A 27,116-nucleotide genomic window follows, 5' to 3' on the forward strand; every position below is an offset into this window, starting at 1 on the left:
GTAAGTTTGAAAATTGACAGAAAGATCAGTTTTTTTCAAATAACATCACTCTAAGGAATCTCTACTTTTAGCAAGTTCCTCAGGTGATCGTTACCAGGAAAGTTCAGGAACGATTAAACTATTAAGATTTCTAAGGGCCCCTGCAGTCTTTGACAATTTTGTCCTAAAACCAAAGACCAAAAACTTTGGAGGGTTAGAGGGAATGAATTCACCAAACTACAAGTGGATCAATTTATTAAGTAGGAGGTGGAGAGAGTGAGGCACAAATAGAAGTATGCAACACCCAAACTGAACCGAATCTGAGATTCCTGAAAAAACATGTGTCGGTCACACAATTGGCCACTTCCTCCGACTTGTCAGGGAAGATGAGGGAATAAGTCAGGTGACAGGACAGGTGGTTGCTTCTGGGGCTGGGAATGATCTCTGCGGAACTTTCAAGGCCAAGTCTCAGGCTCAGGATCGAGACCTCATAGCAGATGCAGCCAGACCCAGCAAGATGGCTGCGACCGTGAAGCCCTGGGCAGCGATCCGGGTGCGCATCATGAGCTGAGAGCGGTGGCTCTGACCCCGGTGGAAGCAGTAGAGGCCGTAGGTTAGGGCGGCCGCCGTGCCCAGGCAGCCTGAGGAAGGGACAAAGCAAGTACGGAGTGGCAGGTTTCGACCCCGTAGGCCTCTCCCCGCTTTGGATCCCCTACCAGAGGGTGGAGAGCTCAGAAGAGAGACCGAGGGAAGGCGGGTGGAGCCGAGTGGGAGGCTTTGGTCGAGGTAGGGTCCTCCTAGTTATAGGGCTCGCCCCACCTCAGCGCCCCCCAATCCCGCCCAGCTCCAATCAGATTCACCCCTCACCGCCCGGCCACTTCGCCACAACTCTGGTCCACTCTCACTCAGGTCCCCCTTGGCTTTCCTGGTCCTCCCCTAATTCATTCCCTCAGACATCACTATCCTCTCGGTCTACAGTTCCTACAACACCTGCTTACCTATGGGTACCATCGGGTTCTCGCGGGTCTTGCGAAGGAATTTTTCCTTGAAGCTTTCTGGAGTGCTGTAGACACTGGGGCTAAAGCCCTCAATGACCGGGGGCTGTGATGGCTCAAAGGGTGCCTCCGGAGTCACAGGGCCAGGAACCGCCATGTCCCCGCAACAGCTGTAGGAGAAACTAGGGACGCTAAACCCCGCCTCCTGATGAGGTCATGAAAAGGGCGGGGGAAAGGACTTTGCTGAGCATTGTACGCAGGCGCCAACCGCTCATTGCATTCTGGGAGTCGTGGTAAACTGCACGATATCGCTAAGGGGAGAACTACGTTTCCCAAAAAGCCTGCACAACCCTGGCGTGCATATGCCGGAAATAGTCTGCTGCACGAGGTGCTGCGAGTGAGAGGAGCCCAGTTGTAGTTGCCGGTGCCGTGGTCACTGCAATGCCCAAGGCCAAGGGGAAGACCAGGAGACAGAAGTTCGGTTACAATGTTAACCGGAAGCGTCTGAACCGAAATGCTCGACGGAAAGCAGCGCCGCGGATCGAGTGGTGAGGGGCCCGGGGTTTAGGAGGCGGGGGACCTCTGGTGAGACGGCCTGCGAGATGACGGTTCCGTGATCTCTCTCTTTGCCCGTAGCTCCCACATCCGACATGCCTGGGACCACGCTAAATCCGTGCGGCAGAACCTGGCCGAGATGGGATTGGCTATGGACCCCAACAAGGCTGTGCCCCTTCGTAAGAGAAAGGTACTCACATGGCAGAGTCTCGGCCCTTGACCCCTGCTTCCCGCCGTACTTTGCTGGGTTTCAGAACTTCATCCTATTCCCACGCTCACGCTTTTCTGGGTTTGCGACCTTCCCACAGCCAACTCGGGCAGCCTGCACTGACTGTGGATGAATGTCTCTTTACCGCTACGCTCAGACTCCTCAGCACACGTTGGACCAGGGTTGGAGCTTCCCCCTTTTCTTCTCCATTCATTTTTCCCTCCGAAATTAACCTGTTTGGGTCCCTCGTCATCTCAGTGGTGTTTTCCAGAATTTATCTTTTTCTGCCCTTAACTTTCCTAGTAAGGGCTCCCCCAGATTTGGGGATCTTTACTTCCTCTTCCTTACACCTTCCCTAGTCATCCTGGTCTGAGGCTCCCTTATTAGTTTCTCCCAAATAGGTCTTTTTCTGGACCACCCTTTCAAAAATGGCACACTTTTTTACCCAGTAGTTTCTTCCCTGCTTTAATTCATAGCACTTGTAAGCACTTGATATTTTATATATTTGTTTATTGTCTGTGCCTCTTTCTTTACCCCAGCATAATCTCCTTGGAGACAATTTTGTGTTTTGTTCACTATTAAACCCCCAGTGGTTCTTAGGATGTGACTAGTGCTCAATAGTTAACCTAATGAATGGGCTTGCTGATTGGATCTGTCCCATTGCTTTTATTTTTATTTTTTTATGAATATAAATTTTTATGAATTTAAATTTTTTATGAATATAAAAATTTTGTGTGAATATAATTGTCAAATTGGGTCAAATACAACACCCATTGCTCATCCCAACAGGTGCCCTCTTCAATGCCCATCACCCATTTTCCCTATCCCCCACCTCCCCATTCCCTTAGTTTGTTCTCTGTATTTAATAGTCTCTTGTGGCTTGTCTCCCTTCCTCTGTTTGTATCTACTTTTTTTCCCCTTCCCTTCTCCCATGGTCTTCTGTTCAATTTCTCAAGATCCACATATGCATGAAAACATAAGATATCTGTCCTTCTCTGACTGATTTATTTCACTCAGCATAATACCTTCCAGTTCCATCCACGTTGCTGCAAATGGCACGATTTCATTCTTTCTCATTGCCAACTAGTATTCCATTGAATATATAAACCACATCTTCTTTATCCATTCATCAGTTGATGAACATTTAGGCTTTTTCCATAATTTGGCTATTGTTGAAAGTGCTGCTATAAACATTGGGGTACATGTGCCCCTATGCATCAGCACTCCTGTGTCCCTTGGGTAAATTCCTAGCAGTGCTAATGCTGGGTCATAGGTTAGCTCTATTTTTAATTTTTTGAGGAACCTCCACACTGTTTCCAGAGCGGCTGCACCAGTTTGCATTCCCACCAACAGTGCAAGAGGGTTCCTGTTTTCCCACATCCTTGCCAGCGTCTGTAGTTCCCGATTTGTTCATTTTAGCCACTCTGACCGGTGTGAGGTGGTATCTCACTGTGGCTTTGATTTGTATTTCCCTGATGCTGAGTGACGTTGAGCATCTTTTCATGTGTCTGTTGACCATCTGTATGTCTTCTTTAGAAAAGTGTCTATTCATGTCTTCTGCCCATTTCTTCACTGGATTATTTGGTTTTTGGGTGTTGAGTTTGGTAAGTTCTTCATAGATACTAGCCCTTTGTCCGATGTCATTTGCAAATATCTTTCCCCATTCCATCGGTTGTCTTTTAGTTATGTTGGTTGTTTCCTTTGCGGTGCAGAAGCGCTTTATCCTTATGAGGTCCCAATAGTTCATTTTTGCTTTTAATTCCCTTGCCTTTGGAAATGTGTCGAGTAAGAAATTGCTGCGGCGGAGGTCAAAGAGGTTGTTGGCCTGCTTTCTCCTCCAGGGTTTTGATGCTTTCCTGTCTCACATTTAGGTCTATTTTGAGTTTATTTTTGTGTATGGTGTACGAAGGTGGTCTAGTTTCATTCTTCTGCATGTTGCTGTCCAGTTCTCCCAGCACCATTTGCTAAAGAGACTGTCTTTTTTCCATTGGATGCTCTTTCCTGCTTTGTCAAACATTAGTTGGCCATACATTTGTGGGTCCAATTCTGGGTTCTCTATTCTATTCCATTGGTCTATGTGTCTGTTTTTGTGCCAATACCATACTGTCTTGATTACAGCTTTGTAGTAGAGGCTAAAGTCTGGGATTATGATGCCTCCTGCTTTGGTTTTTCTTCAATATTACTTGGGCTGTATGGGGTCTTTTGTGGTTCCATACAAATTTTAGGATTGTTTGTTCTAGCTTTGAGAAGAATGCCAGTGCAATTTTGATTGGGATTGCATTGAATGTGTAGATTGCTTTGGGTAGTATTGACATTTTAACAATATTTATTCCTCCAATCCATGAGCATGGAATGTTTTTCCATTTCTTTGTGTCTTCTTCAATTTCCTTCATAAGCTTTCTTTAGTTTTCAGCATATAGGTCTTTTACGTCTTTGGTTAGGTTTATTCCGAGGTATTTTATGGTTCTTTGTCCCATTGCTTTTAGACAGGTTTCTTTTTATTCCTTCATGCCAGAGTAAAATGGCACTACTGTTTCTTGATCAAATAAATGTGAGGCTATTGCTAAGCACTGTCAGGTTGCTCGTCTTCATAGAAAAGAAGTCATCTAAAAAAAAAAAAAAAGAAGTCATCTGCTCCTCAGTGTAAATTATGAAGAGCTTTCATATGCATTGTTTCACTTGATTAGCACAGATGAGGTGAGGTAGGCAAAGGATATTATGCTGATTTTATAGATAGGCACAGAAAGATTAATTGCTTGCTTGAATCCCTTTTGGGAACCATAAAGCCTCTGGGGCAATGGTTCTCTCTGTCATTTCTTCCTGCCTGAACTTGTGTAGGGATTTTTGTGGGTAGTGCAGTTGTGTGAGGAGGGCAGGAACCTCTAGAATTTTCCCTCATCTGGGATCCTTCCTTTGTATACTGGTCTCACAACTTCTGTTCTCTTCAGGTGAAGGCCATGGACATTGATGTAGAGGAAAGGCCTAAGGAGCTTGTGCGAAAACCCTATGTGCTAAATGGTGAGTGCTGGTCACATTCCTCTAGGTCACTATCCTGCACAGTCAGGGCTAAAAAGAGCCTCAGATGTCTTCATTTTACAGTTGGAGAAACTGAGGTTCAGAGGGAAGAAGGGAACTGGTCCAGGGTTCACAAAGTTAATACTGCGTCCCTAACTGGGACATTTTCAGTCTACTTACTAAACTCCAGTGTGTGAAGTGAGGTCAGAGATGTTCAGGGAGGATGTAGCCAGGTGCCTTAAGAGAATAGAAAAGAAACCATTAAGTCTCAGGTACATGTTCAGCTTGTCATGAATTTAAGGACAAACAGATTTTTATAGAGATTCCACCATCTCATTTAATCTTTTCATTGACAAGTCAATTTTATGTATATTAAGGCTATAGAGGCTGAATATTAAAATAGAGCAGAGTAAAATCTGCAGGGAAGCAGGTATACTCTGAAATTCTCCACCCATCCTTCTTCTTACCTGTCCAAGATTTTTAACAGTTCTCCTGAAGGTAAAAGGGTTTTATGAGACTGACGCGCTACCTACTGTGCTAACGAGGCACCTTTAAGGTAAAAGGGTTTTAAATGGCCAGACATTACATAGAGAATTCTTGAGTTCCTATTATTAGTTCATCAGTGATTCTCATAAGAATTAGTACACAGGATTGCATAAATAAAACCAGGCGTACTTATTGTAGTCAGAGTTAATCTTAAAAAGTTTTACTTCTCATTCTCTAAAAAATTTTTTTAAATTATGGTAAAAAACATACTACATAAAGTTTACTATCTTAATCATTTTTCATTAAATAGCTCAGTAATGTTAAGTATGTTTATGTTGTCATGTAGCAGATCTCCAGAACTTTTTCATCTTCAAAACTGAAACTCTACCCATTAAACAACTAATCCCCTTGTTCCTGTCTCCCCACCCTGACCTTGCCCCTGGCAACCAAGTCAAAGATATTCTTGAGCATAAGCAATTTAGCATTTAACCCTTGGATAACATTTGACCACCTTCTTTCTGTGAGCTACTTTTTAAATTGAGAAATGGGGAGTGTTTGCCTAACGATTTTATTTTATTTTTTTTTTAAGTTTTTAAATTTATTTTGAAAGAAAGGAGAGGGAATCAGCAGGGGAGGGACTGAGAGAATGGGGGACAGAGGATCTGAAGTGGGTTCTGTGCTGACAGCAGCAAGCCCAATGCCAGGCTTGAACTCATGAACCACGAGGCCATGACTTGAGCCCAAGTCGGATGCCTAACCGACATGAGCCACCCAGGCCCCCCTGCTTAGCTGTTTTAAAAGCGAAGCCACAATTGCCTCCACAGCTTGGCTTTTTACCTTACATAGAGCAGTGAGGTTCCAGTGAGACCCAGCCTCAGGCCCTGGTTCCTGCGGCGTTAGTTCTCATTCACACCTTTCCATTTCACATTATTGTTGTAACACTTAAAGAAAAGAAATTCTCAGGAAATTTTAGAGATGGAAGGGAGTCCCAACCTCTGGTAGGCAATGTATCTTCATTTCTGTCCCCACGACCTGGTACTAAGTAGAGATTATTAGTTTGGTTCCTGTCTCTTACCAAGCTTAGACCCAAAGAGATAAGACTTGCCTTTTAGGTAGTTGTAAAACTGATAGACGGTTGTGTCATAGGCACAGCCTGAGATCCAAGGGGCTGAAGAGTACCGAATTGGGGATGAAGAGGCAAAGCCATCTGATGGCCATGGTTTGGGATTAGGTGAAAGAGTGACTGGGCAACCAAAAAGTACAGGAGGCAAAACCTCTTTTCCTGTTTCTTGGTTTCTCTCACCCCAGACCTGGAGGCAGAAGCCAGCCTCCCAGAAAAGAAAGGAAATACGCTGTCCCGAGACCTCATTGACTATGTACGTTACATGGTGGAGAATCATGGCGAGGACTATAAGGTGAGTGGTTTGGGTCCCACGGGAAGAACCACTTGAGTCTGTTGGGAAGGTACCCTGGACAATTTGGGGTCTGATCTTCTTGACTCTTGCCTGAGACTGAGTTGAAACAAAGAAAGGAAAGAGAGACTTTAGGAAATTGATCTCATTGACAGATGCTTATAGCTGGGATAGACTGACTGGCCTGTGATTCATATCCCACTCACAGATATGCTGTTTTGTTTGCATGGTATTTTTAAAGAACTTGAACTAGTTGCTATTTTAATTATGGGAGGTTTCAAATAAAAATTCACGTTTTTGACTTCTCTTAAAAATTGAAAAATCTGGCTGCACTGGACTCTGGTGCCCAAGTGGGATCAATGGCTGTGGATGGAGCATTAGCTATTCCTCTGGCCCTAGCTCCTGCCTGGTCCCCGAGGGCATTTGCACCCATTTCCCCACATATACCATGGTTTTTGAGGTGAGGAACCTGATCCTCGGGGATATGAGGTGGCTTGCCCAACTCAGGCAGAACTAGGGGTTGAACTGTGCCTGTCCAGCCCTCCTCAAGTGGCCCTTCTCCTTTCTTAGGCTATGGCCCGGGATGAGAAGAATTACTATCAAGATACCCCGAAACAGATTCGGAATAAGATCAACGTCTATAAGCGTTTTTACCCAGTGGAGTGGCAAGCCTTCATTGATTCTTTGCAGAAGAATAAGATGGAAGTTGAGTGAGTGGCTTATGCCTGCCCCAGGCTGAGGCCTCCTCCTGGACCAAAGAAACTGGAAGCCAGGGTTTAAGGCAAGAAGGGGCATGTGGCTAGATGAGGCTGGCCAAACCCCATGGAATCAAAAGGTCACACACGCACACACACACACGCACATACACGCTCCCCTCTCTGGGGAAGGAACAGTCTCCATGAGGTTTCTTAGGGCCCCGGGAAAAGCCAGAACCTAATGTTTTCAGAGTGGGTGGTTTGTTTACATATAATATGTACATAATAAAATAAGGCTATTTTATTTCTCTGACGGTTATGTGTTTCCCCTCCCAGCCAAGCCCTGGGACTGCCCCTGTGAAAACCAACTCAACCAGGGCAGAGGCCGTCCAGCCCTTTGTGTGCCACATTGCCACGCCCTCTTAGGTGTGGCCTTCCTCCTCTTCTCACTTGTTCAGTTCCATTGCTCTGCCTTGGTTTTCTGCACAGCATTAACCCTTCCACAGAAGCCTGCCAGCAACCCTGGACTGCTCAGAAGGGGTCTGTCTTGCCAACACTAGCCCCACTCCGAGGCTGGAGGTTGGCAGACTGGTTGTCCATGGCCCTACCCTGTGGTTTGATGGCCAGAGGGCAGGTAGCTGCACTGCTGCCTCCTTGTGACTGGTCTTCACTGCATCTTCAGATTGCTTGCCCTGAAAGGAACCCAGGGCCCCCAAATCTGCTTTCTGAGACTGGGGGACTGCTGAATACCACTCTACTGTGTGCCAAGCACTGGGCTACACACTGTGTGGCCAGTCTCTGGGGCAGGCCTAATTTGGTCATATGAGGTGATGACTCAGAACAGGATCACAGGCATGTTGTGGGGTGGGCACTGGGCATTTTCTGGTCTTGGTACTTTATCTTGAGCTGTTATAATTTTTTTAATGTTTTATTTATTTTTGAGAGAGTGCAAGTGGGGGAGGGACAGAGGGAGGGGGCACTGTAGAGAGACGGGGCCTAGAGGTGCAGCGATGAGAGAATTACGAAGCAGGGGGCTAAGACTCTCCAGGAGCCCGAAGCACCAGTCCCCTGGCTCAAGCCTCTTTTATTTTTGCAATTTGTCTGATGACAGCAAGCACGTACAACATAGTATTTGGCATCTTGACAGGCCGTGCACCTGCAGTGTATTCCATACTGGGTCATGAGTACGTCTGGCGCCAGACAAAACATTCTTCTCCCTGGCCTGGTGCCGGTATGATGTCCCTTCTGGAGAGGACGTGCAGTCCCGGCGGCTTTCAGTTCCTGCTGCTCCGTCCCTTTCCTTCAGGACATTCTCACGGTGCCTCCAGCTTCTTGTTCTCCAACATCTCCCCCTTTTTGTTTGTATACAACGGACTGTAGGAGGACATTGTATAACCTGAGGTGTCCGTCGGTACATTGACAGGCTCGTTGTCCCCGGTACCAGACTGCACATGCAAGGATAAATACGCTGCATATTAATACAAACAGAATAGCAGTAGAGAAATTAAAAATACTAATACGCTCTTTAGGGTTTAATTTCCCCAATCCCTCTGATATACTTTCTAAGATCTTAGAACTGGATAACATGTCCAGATTTGTTTTGAAAGTCTCACATATTTCTGCTTGCAGATGGTCCATCAGACACATTTCTGGAGAATACTGCCATGGTTGAGACATGTGAATCAGCAGCCACAGGCCAGTGCACGCTCTAAGTAAATACAGGCTTTTGGGTGACATATTAAAGGGTATAGAATTGTTAAGACAGGTGTGTAATGAGCAGTTAACACAAGTTATAAGGGTCTCAGAATCATTCCAAACTATCCGTCCTTTCAGTAGTATGTATGGCAAACAGACACAAGCCTGTATGTACTGGGTACTATTGACTGTGAAGGATAAAGTAGAAATATTGCTGGAGCTGTTTTTATAATATGTGCCCTTCCAGGTATGTAAAGGGTGACGGACAGGAGTTAATTTCCCTATATGCTTCTGTAACAGTCATTGTAAATGACTGGGTGTGGAAATTCCCCCACCATGCCAAATGATTGAGCCATTAGCAGTGGTGCTGATAGTTTGATTATGAACACACCATCGTAGGTTTTGTAACGAATTTTTAAGGCAAGCTGAGCCCATAGGGCTTTAATGAATGACGCTTCCATAGGAAGCATTTAAAAGAACTCACCCTATTTCCCTTCTATATACGTCCCAAGTCACGCATCTGTCATTCTGACAATGTGCGAGTAGCATAAGATAGAAGCATTGGAGGAGTGTCATTAATTGTAAGATTGGAGTCAATCAGAGAATGGGCTGATAGTAAGAAAATGTTTGTGTTGGGTCCCATTTTTAATAATAGATAGTCATACTTGAGGCTTACTCTTGAGGCAGTGTTGCCCGTAACCAAAACATAAGGAGGACACTCGATCCCTATAGTGTAATTATCCATAACAGGACCTTCTTCATTTGGCCTATGTGGTCCTCTGCTGTCAAATGGCCCAGGTGTCCATTCCGTGTCATTTGTATATACCGGCACGGGGGAGTCATACCAATTTATGCCCTGATTGAGAGGTGGATGAGGGATACAAGCCCAGTAAGTATAGTTATCAGCGTTTACTGTGGTAGTGATAACCGCAAGCATCACAAGGAAAAGGTGAGCAGGAGTTTGCGGGCTGCGAGTCTGCATCAGTATTTTTCAGCATCGTGTGTCAACCTCTTAACTTGTCCCCAGGTAGGAGGCTGAGTGGTCCTAGTGCGCCTGAGGAGAGGGCATGGCGCATTAGGCACAAATTATCAGTTTCCCGATGGACATTCTGTGAAACTCTTTGACTGGTGGGATTATGTCTAACCAAGGTCACTTGGATTGGCTTATTCCTGGGTTTCAACCGGCTACTGGGTAACCACTGGTAGCCTTGATCCATAGAGACATAAGCATACCCTTTGCCCCACACAACAACCTCTCCCTTTTCCCAGTGTCCCTTCTCATCTTTCCAATATACCGGCTGATGAACAGGGGTGACCTTTTGCTTGTGCCAGTGTACCTTAGCAGCAGGACATGTATGGGGTACTTCTATGTCCAAGAAATTTAAAGTATATAAGGCACGATGTAATTGTTCCCGTGGCATAGTCTAAGTCCTTCTTCTCCCCCTTTTTGTTTAATTAACATGTTTTTACGTACCCGATGAGTGTGTTCTATGATCCCTTGATCTTGAGGGTTACAGGGAATGCCAGTAAGATGAGTAATTTGTTGTGCTGCAAAGCAGCGGGCTACCTTATGAGATATGTATGCAGGGCCATTATCACTTTTAACGTATAGCCTTTTTTCCTGTACGTGCTGTGGCCCAGATATATCCGGAGAAGGTATCCGCAGTAACATGTACATAAGAGAGCTTACCAAAAGCAGGAATATGGGTAACATCAGATTGCCAAAGTTCATTTGCCCATAGTCTATGAGGATTCACTCGAGAAGTATATGGAGCCACAGTGAGGGGCTTGCAAGAAGGACAGGCACTAACGATGTCTTTTGACTCAGCATGTGTTATAGTGTGTCTGTGGGCGAGTCCTCGAGCATTAGTATGGTGAAGCATATGCTCCTGTTGTGTCATCTGTAAAGTGCCTTGTAATAAGTCATCAGCAGTGGAATTTCCTAAGGCTAATGGGCCAGGAAGGTTAGAATGACTGCAAGTATGAGTGATATATAAAGGATGTTGCCTATGCCATCTGTATTAATTCTTGTAAATGCAAAAACAGATAATGTAATTCATTTTGTGAAACAATATGTACAGTTTCAATATTTAGGACTATGAACCATACATATAGTGAATCTGTCACAACATTGAGGGAAGCAGGTACAAGATGCAACAATTCTATAACGGCTGCTAATTCAGCTTTTTGGGTAGGGCTGTTAAGGTTGGGATCACGGCTAATGTTTGGAAAAGATAAGGTATAAGTCGGATTCCCCAGGTCACAACCAATTTATATCACCTAGTAACTTCTGGAAATCATTTAAAGTTTTCAAATGATCTCGGTGAATCTGTACTTTTTGGGGAATGATGGTTACCTTGTGAATTTTTACACCAAGATAAAGGAAGGGATCTTGGTTTTGCACCTTTTCCTCTCCTATTATTAGGCTGTATTTGGGCCTAATAATAAAGATAAAGATCTTCTACTTGTGTAGGCGTTCGAATATCATTCATGTAATGGTTAATCAATGCTTGTGGGAACTGAATACGCAATTGTGAAAGCAACTGATTAACAAAATGCTGACACATAGTAGGGCTATTAAGCATACCTTTTGGAAGCACTTTCCATTGATAGCATTGCATAAGAGCCATATGATTGTATGAAGGTACAGAAAAAGCAAATTTTTCTCTATCATTTGGCTGTAGTAGAATTGTGAAAAAACAATTTTTCAAATCTATAATTAATGACCAGTTCTGACTAATCATAGTAGGGGATGGGAACCCAGTTGCAAAGGTCCCATACTCGTTTACCTTCCTTAAGTCAGTCAACATTCTCCATTTCCCAGATTTTTTCTTTATCACAAACACAGGAGAATTCCATAGACTGGTGGACATATCTATATGACCTGCATCCAATTGTTCTTGCACTAATTGCTCTAAAGCCTCTAATTTCTCTTTCGGAAGGGGCCACTGATCCACCCACACTGGGACAGTTGTTAACCATTTTAATGGCAAGGCATAACGTTGTTTAGAAATAGTGGCCCTTACACTAAATTTGAATTCTGTGCAGGATATCCCCGTCCCATATAAGGAGGCTGCATTTTGGCAGTAATTGGCTCCGTACACCCATTTTCTTGTCGTCCAAGCCCTTCTAATGGATTTTAACTCATTTTTGGACATAATATTGGTTGCAGCAGGAGAAACATAAGGAATATTAACATATGCTCTTCATTGACTTAATAGGTCTCTTCCCCACAGATTAATGGCTCTATCAGTAATATAAGGCTGGATAGTAGCAGCCTGGCCTTCAGGCCCTTTACACAGAAAAATTTCAATGCTCTGTTGGATATCAGTCAGTAGCTTTTCCTACACCCGTGAAGACTGCGGATACAAGTCAAAGTGGCCAATTCTCAGGCCAGAACTTAGAAGCAATGATGGTGACATCAGCTCCTGAATCTACCAGGCCACTAAACTATTTTCTGTTCATTTGTAAGGTCAGCTCAGGCCTTGTGTCCTTTAGAAATGTTTGCCGAAGTACCCCGTTTGCCGGTAGATCGAAACCCTCCCTGTCGTTCTATCGGCTTGGAATTCAAAGCAATGTAAGGCAACAACAATAGTTGAGCAATGTGATCTCCTGCCAAGACACAATAAAGAACAGAAGTACTAATCATTACTAAAATTTCATCCTTAAAATCAGCATCTATAATTCCTAAGTGGACATGAACTCCCTTGGACATAAGACTACTTCAGCCAGTAAGGCTAACGGACCCTGAAGGAAAAGGGTCATAAATCCCATTTTTTTTTCAACGTTTTTATTTATTTTTTTGGGACAGAGAGAGACAGAGCATGAACGGGGGAGGGGCAGAGAGAGAGGGAGACACAGAATCGGAAACAGGCTCCAGGCTCCGAGCCATCAGCCCAGAGCCTGACGCGGGGCTCAAACTCACGGACTGCGAGATCGTGACCTGGCTGAAGTCGGACGCTTAACCGACTGCGCCACCCAGGTTTCCCATAAATCCCATTTTAAGCATATAAATTCCCATGGAAGTCTTGAGATCCAGAGAATCTGGAGCAGGAATATCTAATGCAGCGCCCCCTCGTGTGGCGTGGAGGAGGTCATGGACAGATTTGCTTGATGAGTGCCGCTGCTCACAGGATAACAACATGGAATCTGATTCCCCATGTTGTTTACATTCGGGCCCTGGGGAGGGCCTGTTATCCCGTTTCCCTGACCGACTGAGGTGGCAGGGGAGCTCCATTCTTAAGGAATTTAGATCTACATCGATGTGCATAGTAATAGCCTTTATTGCTTGGTTGGGGGGAGCATTAGTATTTCGTTTTGGTGGCCAAGGTGGATCACGGGAATTGTTACGACTCAGCTGTCGACAATCCCTTTTATTTATTTATTTTTTTTATGACAATCCCTCGTATAATGTCCCAATTTGCCACAGCGAAAACACTTGGACTGTTTGTAAGTTCCAGTGCCTTGAATAGCCACTGCCAGTAACCCCATTTTATAGATCTCTGGGCCAATATCTTGACAGGCCTTTATCAACGTTTATTTATTTTTGGGGGGACAGAGAGAGACAGAGCATGAACGGGGGAGGGGCAGAGAGAGAGGGAGACACAGAATCGGAAACAGGCTCCAGGCTCTGAGCCATCAGCCCAGAGCCCGACGCGGGGCTCGAACTCCCGGACCGCGAGATCGTGACCTGGCTGAAGTCGGACGCTTAACCGACTGCGCCACCCAGGCGCCCCTTGACAGGCCTTTAAATAATCGGTTAAATTAACACCTCCTTGAGCCTTCACTGGGCATAAAGCTTGTTGGCATTCCTTACTAGCATTATCAAAAGCCAGCAGCTGTAAGAGGAGATCACGTAAACCTGCCTGAGAAACAGTTTTTGTAATAACAACCTTTAGTCGAGCCACGAAATCTACATAGGGCTCATTAGAACTCTTTAACTTGAACACAAGAGGGTGTAGCCCGTCCTGGGGTAGCTCTTTTCTCCCAGACATTAAGGCAGCACAATCTGACCTGTGACACTGCATGATCATTGTACTGAAGCCGAACCTGTAGGCCAAACCCTTGTCCAGCCCGGTAAGTTGTTCTATGGTAATGGGCACAGGATGATTCACGGCGGCATCACACCAGGCCTGTATCTGTGTCTTTATCCCACCAAGTTCTAAATTGCAAAAATTTAGAAGCACTTAGGACAGTGCGACCTAGGACCTCCCAGTCCCACGGAATGAGTCGCTCTGAATTTGCTAAACCAGACACCAATCCCAACATACAAGGGGAATTAACACATACTGCATACAAGCCTGTTTCAAATCCTTAATTACCTTAAAACTTAAAGGAACATGATCAAATTGTTGCCCTCCCTGAGGATATTGCTGATTAGGAGGAATTTGGCTAATGTTGACAGGATAAATTGCAGGCATACTAGCCATTAATTCGGTTGCCCCCTCCCCCCCAGGCTTAGCTTGTTGAAGCATCTGCATCATGGGGGAAACAGGAACTGTGATGCTCTGAGCGGATGTATCAAAAAATGGGTTTTTTGAATAAGTGGAACAGTTAGTTTCCTTAAAAGGATTGACTGGCTCAGGACCATGGGGTATTGCGGGATGCAGGGGTGCAGAGGCTGGAGCTGCCACTATCTCTGGGCCATTAACCCATGATTACGTAGGTTTCCATTCCTCCAGTGGTGGAGGTTGGGGCTCGGGTTCCTCGTTATCTACAAGCTCATGATCACATTCAGCCAGTGAAAGGTTGTGAGGACCAGTGCCCCCTCCTCCCAATTCTGACTGCAAGGATTGTAAAGTCAGGGAAGTTAAATTACACAAAGACCATATGGAGAAAGGCATGGCTTCCCCTTGTTGATGAATGAGGGGCAAAGCATGTAAAGCCAAATTCCATTGTTTCTGGTTCAAAGCATTTTTTTGCCAGAGAGCGTAAACCAATAACAATGTTTCTTTACTAAATAAGACAAATCTTCAAATGTGGAACGTTTCACTTTTACCACTGAGCTCTTTAATAAAGTCTGCAAGAGCTGAATATATGAGTCCTAACTAGATGAGGTGGCATTCCCCATACTTACCTGCAGAAATCCCAAAGGATGAGCTTCCTGGCTCCAAATTTCCCTTTGGTTCCCTTGGCACTTCTTCAGCAGTGCTGCACACTTCCTCCCTCAGGTCCCTGTTTGGGCGCCAGCTGTAGAGAGACGGGGCCTAAAGGTGCAGTGACGAGAGAATTATGAAGCAGGGGGCTAAGACTCTCCAGGAGCCCGAAGGACCAGTCCCCTGGCTCAAGCCTCTTATTTTTGCAATTTGTGTGATGACAGCAAGCACGTACAACATAGTATTTGGCATCTTGACAGGCCGTGCACCTGCAGTGTATTCCATACTGGGTCATGAGTACGTCTGGCGCCAGATAAAACATTCTTCTCCCTGGCCTGGTGCCGGTATGATGTCCTTCTGGAGAGAACGTGCAGTCCCAGTGGCTTTCAGTTCCTTGCTGCTCCGTCCCTTTCCTTCAGGACATTCTCATGGTGCCTCGGGCTTCTTGTTCTTCAACAGGGGACAGAAGATCTGAAGCGGGCTATGCGCAGAAAGCAGCAAGCCTGATGTGAGGCTCAAACTCACGAACTACAAGATCATGACCTGAGCCGAAGTCAGATGCTCAACGAACTGAGCCACCCAGGTGCCCCTGTCTTCAGCTATTATAATTTTAAAACCCTCTTATTCCTAATGTTTCTCCTAGAAGTGCCCCTAAAATCTGGTTCTTACTGCTCTTAAAAAGGACTTGGTATTTTTATATAAATCACTTCATGTAAAACCCTGTACGGTGTGTGGCTTTATCCTTTTACAGGTAAGGAAACAGGCTTGAGTGGTGTGAAGTTTGAAGTCAATTCTGTCCGACAGCTAAGCCTGGGCTTTCACTTGCTATCCTTCCATTTGAAGGCAGCCTGGAAACTGAAGAGGTTCCCAGAAACCCCTCCTAGAGGACCCAGCCAGTTTAGATCCCAGCAGTGACTGGCCATTTGTAAGCAGTGTTCACACAGCCTTTGGAATCTAGTCTGCAGCAGAGCTCATGACGACTTTTGTTGTTTGGCTTCATAATGCCCTCCACAGCATTCCATATTCAGACCTTTGATGGCTGTCCCCTTGTTTCTTTACCCAATTCAGGTGCCAATTTTAGGAAGCCTTTCCTACCACTGTGCCCCACCCCCAGGCTGTGTAAGTGTCCTATTGTCCCTACGCCCCAGACTTTCTGTAGCAATAAAGATCAGTCATAAATGCCTTTTAATCTGCTTGACTTCTGCCTCCAGACTGGGCTGGAGTGTGGACACCTTACCTGGGAATCCAGAGCCCAGCCCAAGGCAGGTGCTAGGGGAATGCTCCATTCTGATCTCTGGAATGGAGGCAGTTAGACATCCTTTGCTCCTGTTTCCACACCCTGGCTCCAGCCCATCAGCTAGAACTCCCAAGGAATGTCAACCAGGCTTGGATACCTCCCAAAAGATACTGAGCTGTGGGTTGAAGGGTCAGAGGACTGGGACTTGCTGTTGACCAGTGATTGTGTCACAGGTAGTATTCTGGGACCACCCTCCATAGCTGCCCCTCACTGGAGCTGTAAGCACCCAGCATGTACTCCTCAAAATCAGAATTCAAATGAAACCACAACTGAGTTTTTGGCATTTATTGTGTGGCTCAAACTGCTGCCGGTGCTCTTTAATGCAGATTGTCCTTGGCAACCCTGCAGGTCTGGGTTCATAGGGCTTGGGCTGGGACAGCAAGGCCTCTTCCAGATCTTTGATGGCAATTCTCCCCATGTACCTCATGGGCCCACCTCGCAGAGGCAGCAGAGGAAAAGGTGGAGGTTCTTTACTAGAAAGGACTTCGGGGATGTGTGAGTCAACAAACAAGACAGGCAGACTAAGACTATTCCCAGGTCTGAGGTGTGGGCAGGTGCTCGAGGATGAATACCATCGGTGAGTTTCAGCAGCTAGTTCAAAGTGCTGGCAATTGCTACTAAACTAGCATAAGAACAAATGTTTTCTAAAGTCAAGTGGAAACATTTTTTGGAGAATCTAGTGTTTCATTCAGGCAGACGGGGAAGAGTCCTCAGATTCTCATCAGCACCTCTCTGTAGGACTGGGAGGGCTGTGATGGACTGATTTCACCATCCCACCCCGTCCTTACAGCTGGATGCCAGTGTGTCAGCGCAAGCTTACAACCCACATCTGGGCACCAAGAGGTACCAGAGGAGGCTTCTTGGGATAGGCAGCCAGTCCAAGGTGGTGGTCTCAGTAGTCTCAGGAACCTAATTTTGCTCAGGCCATCCACATGACCAAGCTTTCAGCCAAGTTGGCCTCTCCTGAGGGTTGGCAGCAGGTCAGAGAATGGAAAACCAGAAGCCACATTGCATTAAGTAATTCTTAAGAACAGAAGCCCTTAGGGCCAGGGTGAATGATGAGGCATAGGTTCAACAGGCAAGAAGAAGCAGAGGCTTCCCTTTGATGTGGAGTGCCCATCTGTTCTCTCAGACCCAGAGCCTTCCTACCTTCCAGCTGCCTTTGTTAGGAGAGCTGCTGACATTTGACCCCTAACCCATGCTCAGGTAGGTTGGGAGCTGTAGTGTTGGGGCAGTGGGGTAGAGTGGGGTGGGGGCAGTGTCACCCAGGCTAGCTCAGAAAACTTTGAGATGAACTCCAGATAATGGCTGGGTCCCAGGAGCAGGTGATCTGGGCTTGTGAATCAGAAAGTCACATTCGGGAGCAAATGAGTAAGAGCACCACAGGCCAGGCATGTAGCTGTTCGTAAGAGAGCCCCACTCCTCTACTTCATCTGGTCTAATCCTGGCAGAAACCAGAGCAGATAAGCACTGTTGGCACTTTGCCTGGAGGATAGGCCAACGACCCTACCAGAGCACAGCTGTCAGCCACAAATGTGATGAGGCACACTCACAGGCCAAGAGAACATCTATATTCTGCACAAGTATCAGAGGGGTGGTACTCTGGACCTTCAGCGCCCCCCGGTGGTGTCTCTTCTGGTGTACCACTCGGACCTGTCTGTTCTGGGAGTGGTCTTCAAAAGTTGCTCAAGTAGATATAGTTAGTTAAACTCTTTATTCAAGTTCACTGCCCTCACTGGAGACTTTGAAAATTGTATTACATAATGATACTCATTAGACCAAAGGCAGATCTTAATTAGAAAAGGATCCCCTACAACACTGCTGGTTCCAAAGGTAAATGTCAAGCACTGGAGAACCAGGAGTTCAAAGAACAGAGAAGTAGTTTTATAATCTTTCAATGTCAAAATGAAAATTTGTTGACAAAGTTTCAAAGGCTACTCTTTAAAAGCCAAGTCATTCCTTAAATATTTTAAGTAAAAGCAAACAAAATCTTTCTTCTGCGAACATTAATCAGGATTTCAAATAACAGTGATTCTGTTGATATACCTACTGCCCAAGAGCATGGTAGGCCACTGTTCCAATAATCACACTTCTGGATTTGGGGGGTTCCCTCCCCACCCTCCCTCCCTGTGCCTTTTCTCACATAGGCCACAGCATGGAACTGAAGCACACTGAGTAAATGTCAAATGAAATGAAGGCACATAATCTGTATTCTCAATTAAAAAGCAAACGGAGTTGGATATGACCTCTAAAAAAAAAAGTCCATTTGTGGCTACTGATTACTCAGTAGCCCCTGACAGACAAAAGGCTCCTTCTTTTGCCTGCACTAAAGAGAAGTGTCAATATACAGACAAACTGGCTGGTCACCAGAAACAGGAGAATCCTGGAGTGTGCACTGGAGAAAACCCAGAAATTCTGTCCAACTTTGCTTTAGCTGAGGAATCAGCAGGTCCAGAAAGGCTGAGTGAGGTACCCAAAGTCCCCCTATTGGCTGATCTGCTAATTCCCATCTCTTTTTGCCTGGATTTACATGATTCAAATTTCCTCTCCTAGAGTCACCATCTACACAGAAGGAGGTGTGTCCTTTTGACTTATCAGGCCAGGTGGTGGAGTTTAAGTTCATGTGGATTAATGTGAAGTATGATACTGCATACAGCTGTAAATGATAGGGGGAAGCTAGAGCTTTGTCTCCACTGACATGTGGAGGTTATCACATTGCCTCACAATTCCAGCTATTGTCCTCAAAGACACAAGTTTTCCATGACAGTCATCTGGGGTTCTGATAACAGCACCTAGAAACAGAACCTAAAACTTTGGCCTGTTCCTTTTATAAATAAATAAATAATTAAAACGCAGTTCTGAGGCCAACACCCAGCTCCAGCTGACAGTTGTCTCCCCAGGGACATGGGTTCCTCCCCCAGACTTCTGTAAACATGGGCATTGGCACAGTTAGTGCAAGAGCAGCAGCTTGTGTGTCCAGATTAGGGGGGAAAAAGCCTTTAGTTTTTTTGATTGGGGGTGAATACCACTTGATCCTGTAGTCTGGCAGGCAGGCCTTGGCTTGCAGAAGCAGGTTTCAGAAAGCTTGCTAGGATCTCCAGGTTCGTTCTAGCACTTCTTACCTTCATGGCTGGAAAACGTATTTCCAAGTCAGAAAAAAAAAAAAAAAAAAAAAAAAAAAAACTCATGGAAATCACCTCTCTTTAAAAATGATGGCCCCAGGGCCAGAGAGGCAGAGATAGCACAAGGCCATGACCCAGCTGGGCAGAACTGGGGCTGTAGGACATCGTAGGCCTTGGAGCCACAGCTCACTGTGTACTGCCCAGAACCTGCCTGCATGAGAGGGGCGTGAAGTCTCCAGGAGGGAATGGTTCAGATTGGGAGTACTTCTGACACTATACTGGTTCTCAGTCACCACAACCTGCAGTGGTGAGAACTGAGCCCACTGAGCACCTTGCTTTACACATCAGAGAAGGAGGGTGCAGGCCTTCACTGGTGACAATTGGATCCACTTGCAGCCTGGAGTGAGCCAGACACTATGCTCTTCCACTGTCTGCCCCACCTGCCTCCCCACTTCAGCCTCACGGCCACCTCACCAGGAAGGCCTCTGTGTGGTTCTTGGCCTTGCTCAGGCCCTGTTCTGGAGCGTGGGAGGAGAGAAGGGAAGAGTTGCCACACAGCTCCCGCCTCAGGCCCAGGCTGGCAATAGAGAAGCAGGAGTGGCAGAACGGGCGTCTCCAGGGTTGGGTGCGTGAGCAGGTGGGGGCCAGCCTAGGAGAGAAGCTCCAAGAGCAGTCTCCAGATATGCACGGTGCCGGGGTCTTCAAAGCCAGGTCCTGCAGGGGCGATGCTGGCTGCCAAGAGGAACACCTCCCGCTGGCTGTCGACAGCCTGCAGGCCCAGCTCCTGCTGCAGCTCCACCATGCTCATGGCCTCACTCAGGTCCTGGGAGGAGATGGAGAAGCTAGTTGGAACAGAGCTGACAGTTTCCCAGCACCCACGCTGTCATCCATGGAAAGAACTGTTTGGCTACCCGGGGAACACTGGGGCCTAAGTTCCCAGAAGTGGCCTCTGGGCCCCTTTGTCTAAACTCTTTTCCGTCTTTCCTCGGTACCAACCTCTTTTCATACCATCACCAGCCACTGTGGTAAGAGATGGCACTTCCTTTAAGCCAGGCATTGTAAGGGGCGCTTAGACTTATTTGATTCTCACAGTCTGCACTGAACTGCTGAGGAAATGGACTCAGGGAGGTGAAAGTATTTAGCTAAGGACACAGTGACAAAGCCAGGTTTCAAACCCAGGTTGGGCTGATAACCAAGGCTATACCCCTTACAGGAATCCTAGCTCAGTTTCCTAAACTCAGTAGTGGAGAGATCTTATACTAGGATCATTTCCAGACAAGGGCCTTATCTGCCCCAGACTCCTAGACACTGGCTGAGGAAAAAAGAAGCCACTGCAGAGCACGGCTGGTGAGGGTACATTTTAATTTCAGCCCTGGCCCCAAATTAAAATAATTCTTGGAGAATTCATAGGACCTTAGGTGTTGTCTCCTGTAGGTTCTATATTGCCATAAATTATGAGTAGAATGATGATATAATTCATCATCCAAACCAGGGTACTTCTGAGACTCAAAGTGGGCACTATTAATAATTATACCAGAACAACAGGCATAAATGGGGACCATCCCAGGAAAACCAGGACATATGGGCATATTTATAAATGATTGTCAAGTACTTCCTGACAGGCAAGGGAAACTGGGATCAAAGACGTACAGCTTCTCTTCAAGACAGGTTGGGAACATGTGCCACAGTTCTCAGGGACATGGGCCAGGCCACAGGAAAAATGACAGAACTCTGTACTGTGGCAAAGCTTAACTTGGTACGTACTGAGAAGGGCAGCTTAGGTCTGGCCAAAGGCCCAGAAGAGGTATAGTGTGGTTAAGAAGGATCTTTGAGGAAGATCTGAGTTCAAGTCCTGCCTTTGCCATATACCAGCTGTAACTCTGGGCATTGAGGGATAATAACAAGGCCAATCATAGGGTTTTGCAGGATTTAAATTTTTTTTTTTTCCAACGTTTATTTATTTTTGGGACAGAGAGAGACAGAGCATGAACGGGCGAGGGGCAGAGAGAGAGAGGGAGACACAGAATCCGAAACAGGCTCCAGGCTCTGAGCTGTCAGCACAGAGCCCGACGCGGGGCTCGAACTCACGGACCGCGAGATCGTGACCTGGCTGAAGTCGGACGCTTAACCGACTGCGCCACCCAGGCGCCCCAGGTTTTGCAGGATTTAAGTGAGGTCATGATTGTCAGGTGGTTAGCCTGGCACACTGTAGGCGCACTCATGATATTGTCATTTCAATCGGCTCAACTTACTACTTCCCAGCTTTACCTCTCAGATCTAGAGCTGGAAGTCACAAGGATATGGCAATGCAGAAAAGGCACAAGTTTTGGATTTAGACATCCCAGTTCCACTACTTTCAGGGTGTACAGCCTTGGGGAGATTACAAAACCTCAAGCTTCAGATTCCCAATTTGTAAAATGGGAATAGTATCCCATACCTAGTAGGGTCAATTAGAAGCATAATATGAAATGCTCTTCAAAACCATACCTGACTGACATGTAGTGGATGCTTAATCATTATTTTTCTCATTTCTCCAGGATGGTGGGTGGCAGGGAGACAAAGAGGAAGGCAGATAGAGGACGAGGGTCAGGGATGAGGAAAAAGCACAGGATGAAAAGCACGGGACAGAATCTCAGCCAAGTGCTCCGGGTCATGGACTTGGGCCTGAATCTCTCTCCTGTGCTCCCTGCCCCTGCCCAGGGATCAGTGGATCAAGCCCAACTGGCCTAAGCCAGCCTCCCATGGCTCTCACCTGCTTGTTGGCCACCACGACGACAGGCAGGTCAGGGTCCTTGTCCAGCAGCTTGTGCAGTTCCTGCCGGGCCCAAGGCAGCCGCAGCCGGTCAGCCGAGTCCACCAGGAACACCAGTACGTCTACTTCATTCACAAACTCCTTCCAGTAGAAGCGTAGGTTCTGACTGCCACCGACTGAGGAGAGGCCAGGGGCCAGCTCAGAGCCTCCCCAGGCCCCAGCTCTGTACATACAGCCTCAAGACCACCCCTCTTCTGGCTTCCCAAGGCTCCATCAGCCAGGGGCAAGGAAAAGACAACCTGTTCTGGAGCCAATCAGACCTGGTTAGCTCGGGCTCTGACAGCTAGGACTCCCTGGGCAAGTCACTGCCTTCAAGCAGCAGCATTCTCCTCCTCACTGAACTTACCTACTAATAGGTTGTGGCAAAACCCAAGGTACCACACGCAATGCACCTTTCACAGGGCTAGCATACAAGGTGCTCATTAAATAGTACTCTCTAGTTCTTTTTCCTGGGCTGCTTCCTGCCATTCCTAGCTTCCTCCCTGGCCAGTAATGGTGTGGTCAGAAGCCAGGACTCCCTGCCCAGCCTGTGCACAGCCATTCTCCCTTCAGTGTCTCTTGTTCAGTCTGGTCACCCCATTTTCTTTCCTTGCAAACACCACACTCAGTCCTACCACCACATGGCTGCCCACACAGTACCCTGGGTTGCCTTCTTATTCCTCTCTGTCCCTCTGCACAGTCCCCATTAGTCACACCACATCCTAGTGTTGCTGAATTTATTTCTGATACTTGTGGACTCTATGCTCTTTGAGAGTTAGAGCTGTTTACATCTGGATCCCCCCCAAAGCCCTCAGCACAATGCCTGGCACATAGCAGGCACTCAACAAGTATTTACTGAGTGCTTACTAGGTGCCAAGCACTGATCTGGGTGCTGGGGATACAGAGGTGAGCAAGGCAGACAGGGCCCTGCTCTCAAGGAGCTCCCTCTGTAACCAAGACGGACACAGCAGTAACACATAAGCACATTTCAGAAGGGAAGGAAATCAAACAGAAAAAGTGAAAATGGCTGAGGGTGGCTTTGGTTTGGGTCATCTGGGAAGCTCTTCCCGAGGAAGCAGCATATGAGCTGAGTCTGGACTAATGAAAAGGAGCTAGCTAAGGGAAGAGGCAGAGAAAAGCATTACAAGCAGAAGGAAGAGCAAGAACACTGTGTTTGAGAAACAGAAGGCAGCCAGGATGGCTGAGGGAGGGAGGAAGAAGCCACAACCATCAAGGTTGGCCAGGGCTTGAACACACAGGGGCTGTAAGGCTACAGTGAGGCTGCTGGGGATCCCCTTAAGGGTTTTAAGCAAGCGTGACATGGGTGTCTGAAAGATACTGCTGGCTGACATTGGGGACAGAAGTGGAAGCAGAAAGACCAGCACAGGGGCTATTATAGTACTGGGATGATGGTGGCTTGGATCAAACAGGTAGTGGTGGAAGTGGGGGAAAGTGGACAGATGCAGAATCTATTGGAAAATAAAGCTGAAAGAACTAGCTAATAAAAGAGGTATACGAAGTGGGGGGGACGGAAAGAGTCATCAAAGATCCACGAAGGGCCCATCCTTGGCTGGGCTCCAGGCCAGGCATTGGAGACCACAGCCATGTGAGTGTTGTGGGAAGGGAAAACTCTAGGACTTGAATGGGAGATCTGAATTTGAATCCAGGAGTGACCCTATCAAACCTGGATTGTAACCAGTCAGACTCTTGGGTAACATGAAAACACCAAACCCCTTCTTCCAGGGATGGGGAAAATCTTGTTTAAAGAACCAAATTCCAGGTGGATATCAATGTTTGCCACAATCAGGGAGGAAAGATATAGCCAGGACAGGCCAGTAAGCAAGTGCCTGAGACCAGAAGAACTGGGCCCATTCAGGCCAACAGGTAGGCCCTCAGAGTCTGATCTCACTACATAACGCTTAACTAAACCTACCCAATCTTTATGGCCTGAGTCCTGTGGCTGGCAAGAAGTCCATTTGTCCCTCCCCTCCAAGTCTGTAGCTAGACACACGTGGCTAAGTACTGCTGTCCTCTCAATACCCCCTCAGCCAACCCTCTCCTGGGATCCCAAGAAGCCTAACACTGAGGATAGGCACTGCCCAGACCCCCTCTGATCACTCACTCAACAAGTTCTCCCAGGTATCTGCTGGAGGCTGGGCCCTAGGGGCCAGACTGGATCAGACCCATCTGTGTCCCAGATGCTTAGTTACGGACACAGCCTGGTATGTGGCAAAAGCCAGCTCAAAGGAAGAGCCCTTGACCTAGCCTGGGAGTCAGAGATGGCTTCACAGGATATCATATTTGACCTAAGTCTTGAAGGTGTAGCAGTTTATCAAGGGAAGAAGGGCTTTCCAGACTGAGGGAACAGTGCAAAGGGCAGAAGAAAATAGCAAGCATCCTTCAGAAACAAGCAATGTAGCATGGTACTTAACATCGAGAGCTTAGAGTCAGAGTCTGCATTAGCAGACTGGCAAGCTGGGTGAGCCAGGATAAATTATTTAACTTGTTGGGCCTCCCTTTCCTCATGCATGTAACAAGGATAATGACTGTTTCCAGTTTGTTGGAATTGTTGGGAGGATTTTATTACATAATAATGCCTGTCAAGTGCTTGGCATACAGGAAACTTTAGCTTTTGATATCTCAGTGTTAGGCATGTGAGCTTCAGTAGGGGTGAGGGACAGGCAGTGACCAAGCTGGAGTTGCCTGATCATGAACGGCCCATCGCTTCAGAAGACAGAGCTTGGACTATATTTGTGCCCCAGAGAGGCAGGGGAAGAATGTCATACAGGGACGTGTCCTGCTTAGATATGCATGCTGGAGCCACCCCCAGGCAAAGATCCCCCGCTTGGGTCCAGCTGAGGTGATGGGGAGATGGGGGGGTGGCGGGGGGGGTGTCTGCTCACTCTCTAGCAGGTCCACCTCGAAGTCCTTGGTGGGCAGCCGCACAGAATTGAAGCCCCAGGTGGGGATGTGGCCTTCCAGCGGTGGCTTCCCAGACAGCACGCGCAGGAACGTGCTCTTCCCTGAGCCATCCAGCCCCAGCACCAGCACCTCACGCTGCTCCAACTCCTCCAGCGCCGGCTCTTCGTCCTCCTCGTCTTCAGGCTGTGGAGCACAGGTCAGGTTGCGGCCGGCACCCTCCCTCTGGACCCTCCCTAAAAGAAGACCGAAGACACCAAAGCGTCCATCCCGCTCCCCACCCGTCAACGGGCAGGCAGGCATGGTCTGGTGCAGTGAGACCAGCGCTGCCTTTGGAGTCCTGAATCCCAAACCCTATTCTCCTGGCTTTCCCTGAGTGACCTCGGTGAAGTTCCTTCTCGCGAAGTCTCAGCCTCCTCAGACTGGCAATCCCCGCGACCCAGGATCGTGGGTACCACGGACAGGGAAAAACTCGCAATTAGGCCAGGGGCCGGGAAGGGGGCGGAGGCCTCTCCCAGCATGCCCCAGGCCGCGGGCTGTGCGTACTGCGCAGGCGCCCGGCGAGCGCGGGCTGGACAGGGCGCGGGCCCGACATCACTCCGGGGCCGCGCCCACGGAGCTCTGGCGCCCACGAGGAAGCCCGGGTCCCGCGGCAGCACAGGGCGGTGCCAAACACTCCCTGAAATGCCCACCCATCTCTCGGTTCCGGGACTCACGACTGCCTGGCTGCCCGCCGCGCGCCCTTTCGCGAGGGGCTAGCGGGCTGTGGCGCCAAGTCCCGGACCCAGGCGCTTCCGGCCTCGCGGGGCCGCGTCACACCCCTCAGCTGCACGTGCGGAGATACAGACCCCGGCCCGGCACTCACGTCCCACTCGTCCCACTCAGAGAGGCGAGGAGGCTCCGCGCCCCACCAGGCCTCGTTCCGGTCCCAGCGCCGCTCCCGTCCGCGCCCGAAGTAGGCCTTCCAGAGGATGAAGAGTACTGAGCCCAGCACGGCCGCGGCGCCGCCCAGCGCCAGCACCAAGGGGCTCAGCGGCCGCGGAGCCATCGGGCCGGGCGAAGGGCGCGGGTGCGGGGTGCACAGGCCGAACCAGCCGGCCCGCGGAAGATGGCCCCGCTGCGACTGCCGCGGCCGCGCCCACCCACCCAACCGCAGCCCCGCACTACAAGGCCCACAATGCACCGCTGCTGTCAGCGACAGGCGGCCCGCGCCGGGGCAGCGGGAGTGGGCTAGCCGACCAGAGCGCGGGGACCTCCCGCCCCCGCTGCAAGGTGCGGTGTGGAGCGAGAGGCTGTACCTGGGCGTAATGGGAGACGGTGATATTGGCATTTCCCGAGCACTTACTGTATGCCTAGTGGTCAGTTGACCGCTGTTCTCGGTTACTCTGTAAAGCAGGGCTTCCTAGAAGGAAAAACCGAGGCCCCAGGTCGCATTGTAGTGCATTGGTAGAGACTGCACTCAAACCCAAAAGGTGTTTTCTGGGCATCCCTCAAGACCTCGGGGAACAAATTAAGACAAGTCACAAGGCTACGGGGTATCAGGTTATGGAGTGTCAGAGGCGGGACTGCAGCCTGGATCCCAGACGCTTGGTACTCTACCTTCCGTTGGCTGCTTCTCAGACCCCAGCGGTTCTGCTCTCTTGGGGTCGGGCATGCGAATGAAGGAGGCAGGATCAGAAGGCAGTGTTTAGATCTCCTAATCACCTAGTCTTTTGTGACTTCCAGTGACTGCCAAGGTTTCCAGGTGTAGCAGGAGAAACATCCTGAGGTACTTCAAAGAACTCCATGAGGGGCTGCACGGTGAATAGGTGTCTTTATTGTAAGCAACCCCAAGCCATCTAGTTGACCCGGG

The 27,116-nt window shown here is 48.0% G+C and overlaps 3 protein-coding genes across 4 annotated transcripts; 1 reads left to right on the forward strand and 2 right to left on the reverse strand.

The window, feature by feature from the left end:
• Positions 1-217: 217 nt before the first annotated feature.
• Positions 218-1,174, reverse strand: HIGD2A (HIG1 hypoxia inducible domain family member 2A). Its single transcript, XM_030327208.1, has 2 exons — positions 978-1,174; positions 218-620 (listed from the first exon to the last, which is right to left on the reverse strand). The coding sequence occupies exons 1-2, from the start codon at positions 1,129-1,131 to the stop codon at positions 454-456; spliced, it is 321 nt and encodes a 106-aa protein (XP_030183068.1). The 5' UTR covers positions 1,132-1,174; the 3' UTR covers positions 218-453.
• Positions 1,169-15,623, forward strand: NOP16 (NOP16 nucleolar protein). Of its 2 annotated transcripts, none has more exons than XM_030327196.1 (6): positions 1,169-1,522; positions 1,611-1,719; positions 4,686-4,755; positions 6,547-6,653; positions 7,221-7,360; positions 15,595-15,623. In XM_030327196.1, the coding sequence occupies exons 1-6, from the start codon at positions 1,416-1,418 to the stop codon at positions 15,608-15,610; spliced, it is 549 nt and encodes a 182-aa protein (XP_030183056.1). In that variant the 5' UTR covers positions 1,169-1,415; the 3' UTR covers positions 15,611-15,623. The 2 variants fall into 2 exon arrangements, with proteins under 2 accessions (XP_030183056.1, XP_030183051.1); XM_030327191.1 differs by lacking the exon at positions 15,595-15,623 and adding an exon at positions 8,975-12,864.
• Positions 15,624-16,702: 1,079 nt separating this feature from the next.
• ARL10 (ADP ribosylation factor like GTPase 10) lies at positions 16,703-26,373 on the reverse strand. The gene is made up of 4 exons (XM_030327222.1): positions 26,130-26,373; positions 25,249-25,450; positions 22,307-22,482; positions 16,703-20,377 (listed from the first exon to the last, which is right to left on the reverse strand). The coding sequence occupies exons 1-4, from the start codon at positions 26,310-26,312 to the stop codon at positions 20,204-20,206; spliced, it is 735 nt and encodes a 244-aa protein (XP_030183082.1). The 5' UTR covers positions 26,313-26,373; the 3' UTR covers positions 16,703-20,203.
• Between the last annotated feature and the right edge of the window lie 743 nt (positions 26,374-27,116).

Source organism: Lynx canadensis, chromosome A1 (genome assembly GCF_007474595.2).
Source record: "Lynx canadensis isolate LIC74 chromosome A1, mLynCan4.pri.v2, whole genome shotgun sequence".
NCBI classification, from domain to species: Eukaryota; Metazoa; Chordata; class Mammalia; order Carnivora; family Felidae; genus Lynx; species Lynx canadensis.

Bases quoted from the DNA above. Each gene is read 5' to 3' on its own strand.
- ARL10 (XM_030327222.1), bottom strand. From the start codon at position 26,312: ATGGCTCCGCGGCCGCTGAGCCCCTTGGTGCTGGCGCTGGGCGGCGCC. The intron at 22,483-25,248 runs GTGAGCAGACAC...GCCTCTCCTCAG, and splicing joins CGAGGTGGACCTGCTAGAGA to TCGGTGGCAGTCAGAACCTA. The intron at 20,378-22,306 runs GTGAGAGCCATG...ATCTCCTCCCAG, and splicing joins TCGTGGTGGCCAACAAGCAG to GACCTGAGTGAGGCCATGAG.
- NOP16 (XM_030327191.1), top strand. From the start codon at position 1,416: ATGCCCAAGGCCAAGGGGAAGACCAGGAGACAGAAGTTCGGTTACAAT. The intron at 1,720-4,685 runs GTACTCACATGG...TGTTCTCTTCAG, and splicing joins TGCCCCTTCGTAAGAGAAAG to GTGAAGGCCATGGACATTGA. The intron at 6,654-7,220 runs GTGAGTGGTTTG...CTCCTTTCTTAG, and splicing joins ATCATGGCGAGGACTATAAG to GCTATGGCCCGGGATGAGAA.
- HIGD2A (XM_030327208.1), bottom strand. From the start codon at position 1,131: ATGGCGGTTCCTGGCCCTGTGACTCCGGAGGCACCCTTTGAGCCATCA. The intron at 621-977 runs GTAAGCAGGTGT...TCCCTTCCTCAG, and splicing joins GAACCCGATGGTACCCATAG to GCTGCCTGGGCACGGCGGCC.